The 3,449-nt window shown below is 36.1% G+C and overlaps 1 protein-coding gene across 1 annotated transcript in view; it reads right to left on the bottom strand.

Moving 5' to 3' along the window:
• The window catches only part of LOC105114455 (serine/threonine-protein phosphatase 7 long form homolog), a 4,022-nt gene extending 2,636 nt beyond the window's left edge, over positions 1-1,386 (bottom strand). The window contains exon 1 of the mRNA XM_011011002.1: positions 4-1,386. Coding sequence (XP_011009304.1) covers positions 4-1,386 — 1,383 coding nt within the window. The remainder of the gene's footprint in view (positions 1-3) is intronic.
• Positions 1,387-3,449: the final 2,063 nt, after the last annotated feature.

Below are 3,449 nucleotides of genomic sequence, written 5' to 3'. Positions count from 1 at the left end.
CACTGATTGCTTCCACCATTCCAAGTATCTCAAAGTAACATCTGGCTTACGATGTCTTGATGGAATATATAGCATTGCATTCTTGATTTGCTTATCAAAACACTTCCAGGAAAGTTCTTGAGTTTCATTTCTTCTCTTTACAGGACCTGGAAGATCCTGATCCATGCCAAACTGCATTGCCACTCGATGCGGGCTGTACTGTTCTACACACCCTATTCCAACTAATTCACATGCTCTCAAGCATCGAGTAAAGGACTTCGATTCCTCATCAACATCAACAAGCACCCACTTCTCTTCATCACCATAAATTTTGTAACACAAACTCACCACGGCTGTGGCATAAGGGCGCCACTGGAAACTTCCTTCAGAATCTAGGGCCAAACTTACATTCCTAACGGTTGAACTATTCACATTATGCCATCTAGCTAATCTCGGCACTTCAAAGTCAGTCACATTAGGCTTTGGTTGCAATTTTGTAAACCTCTCCCAGGCCCAAACCTGAACTATATGAAATGGTGACCAAATGGTGAGTTCTAACTTTTGATCATCATTGTCATCCTCAAAATACTCTAAATTGGACAAAGCTAGAATCGTTTTCTTCAACAACCTCAAGTCTCGGTAAATGCTTGCAAGAAGGGCAGGTCCAAGTGCAATTTTGATACCTCTAGCTAGACAAACAGCAATTGGATAAAGATGTATGGAAATTCCCATAAATGGTAGACTAGGAAAAACAAACCTTGACAACCATAGTGATAGAAAAGCCTCGTGCTCGACTTCGCTGTTGTTTTCCATGACATATTTAATCCAGGAATGGTGGTTCACTTTTTTTGCTTTAGACTGCCTCAAGTGTTTTCTGATTTCCATTAGCTTTTGTTCAGCTTCTTTCAATTCCTCTGTTTCAGGAGGGCTAAAAACAGAGGACCCCAACACAGAGTACCCTGCAACCAAAATATCTTCCAAGGTGATTGTTGCTTCACCCCAAGGAAAAATGAATGTGTTCGTTTCGAAACACCATTTCTCTGCTAACCCAAGAAGCAAATCATCGTTTCTTCCGATTTGGTAAAGAGAACTCATGACTGCTTGATAGATTCCAACTTTTCTCCATGTTGTTTCATGCAAAGCAGCCATTTTATCAACCCATTCTTTCCACTTCCTTTGAGGATATCTCCACCCATGGAATGTGATTCTTAAAGGCCACCTTTTGGGTTCAAATTTAGAGGGCAATGAGTTGTAGTGTGAAGGGTGTTTGGGAGTGTTTTCATCAATGGAGGAGGTAATTGAGGGTTTGATAAAATGGGCTGTTCTAAGTGTTGGCTGTGCATCGCCAGAGAGTGAAACCATAAGTTCCTTTCTTGTTTCAACAATGGATCCTTCTGATTTCTCCATAACAAAAAAAATGGTGAAGTTTCTTGCAGAGAAAGAGGAGAGGTTAGGGCCCAAGGAGAGCCAAAGGTAGCAACATGATTGTTATAGATTAGCAACAGTAAGGTGATATTACCATACAATTTCAAGGACTCGCTTCATCTAGAAGCAACCTCCACAAATCAGTCCCTAGTAACCATGTGTTTTTGAATATGACTATAAAGATGGCATGTGCCTTGTTTCCAGATCGATTGGTAAATAATATAAATTATTATTTTAATAGTAATTAAAAGTTATATTTATTAATATTTTAATATTTAAAATTATGTCAGACGCTTATACTTTTAAACAGCACCAATGTCAAACAAAAATGATTAATTCTAGCGTTTGGGTTTGGATTTAACAAGGATATCATATTCACGTTTATCAAATCTAGCATACTCGTTAGGTTTTAGATGCTCGAGTTTCGTAACACAATCAAACCAAAAACTCTTAAATCTTAAAATATTATTGTATCTAAATGTTTTAAGTTTAGCATGAGATAAACTTGAGACATGATAAGGTATTATCATATCCTAATACCTAAGACTTAATAATTTTATTATATTCAAGCATTCTAGGTTTGATTCCATATCAAATTTAAAATATTTTAGTCTGATAGTTATTTGAGACTCAAGGTGTCTTGGATCTAACACAAATATCACACCCTAGATGCCTATGTTTGGCACCAATGTCATAATAAGGATTGTGAGTCCGACATCTTTGCCAAACTCATGACGTCTAAATATAGTGCCCCTACCAGATCCAAGACCAAACCAAAGGTTTTTAGATATGATAGTTAGGCATTAAGATTTGGTAGCCATATGAAAACAATAAAAACACTCCAACATGCACCCAACGCCTTGAGTATAGCAACAATTCCAAACTTAAGGTGCTTCGTTTTAGCAGCAAGATCTAAGCATCTCAAGTTTGATTAGGGGTGATCATTTTCGGTTCGGTTCCGTTTTTACATAAAAAAATTAAGTAAACCAACATTATTAATTTTAATATTTTAAAACCAAAATCAATTCAAACCAACTGATTTCGATTCGGTTGGGTTTGGTTTTTGTTGTTAAAAAACTGGTAAAATTGAAAGCAAATCTCAATACGCAGTACCCACAAACTACAAGCAAATCTAGGTTTCTGTTGTTTAGGAAAACATATCTACCATGTGCCTACAAACTACAAACAAATCTCGGTTTCTATTGTTCAAGAAAACAAATATGCCCACAAACTCCAAGCAAATTATAACATAATAATGAAAAAACAAAAACCCACAAGATGCAGAGATGAGTTTGAAATGGAGTTAGAATCTTAATCATCAAAAAGTCATTTTTTTTTCATTTTCCCTTGTAGTTTGATTAAAGTAAATGTTGATGCAGGAGTGAACTTAAAGAGATGTGAGATAGAGAGAAAGGAGGGTTACGGGGAGAGATGAGAAGCAAAGAGAAAAGAAGAGAAAAAAAGAGAGGACTATGAAAAGATGATGAGATGCACAGAAAAGAGAGGGGGATAATGAGAGGGAAAGAAAGGGGGTTATGAGAAGATGATGGGGAGCGGTATCTGCTGAAAGTTAGTTTAGGTCTAGGGTTTTTTCTATCTATACTTGCTCTTTTTTTAAGTGCTGGTATGGTTGAACCGGTTTGGTTCGATTCAATCGATTTCAGACTTTAAAAACCAAAATCAAACCAAACATGAATTTTTTTGTGATTTTTTAATTGGTTATTTTGGTTTTTCTCAGTTTAGTTTTTTCAATTATTTTTTTTTGTTTTTCCGGTTTAATCGATTTATCAGTTTTTTTACTCACCCCTAGGTCTGACAGTTATATCAAACCCCAACATTTTTGGTATGACAATTATGTCAAACCCTAGTGTTTAGCTGTTAGACTTAAGGTGTTTGAGTCTGACAGCCATATGAAAACGAAAAAAAAAAACCCTACATGCAGTCTTGCTTTTGTTGAAACTCAAGGATAACTTCGTATTTGAATTGTTTCAATAAAAGGAAAAGATGATGAAGACCCTTAACATATGCATATTTCCTCCCTTTTC

The sequence above is a fragment of the Populus euphratica genome, unplaced genomic scaffold, assembly GCF_000495115.2.
Source record: "Populus euphratica unplaced genomic scaffold, PopEup_1.0 scaffold943.1, whole genome shotgun sequence".
NCBI classification, from domain to species: Eukaryota; Viridiplantae; Streptophyta; class Magnoliopsida; order Malpighiales; family Salicaceae; genus Populus; species Populus euphratica.
The sequence above is the reverse complement of the archived record's forward strand: the minus strand, read 5'-3'. Positions and strand labels throughout refer to the sequence as shown.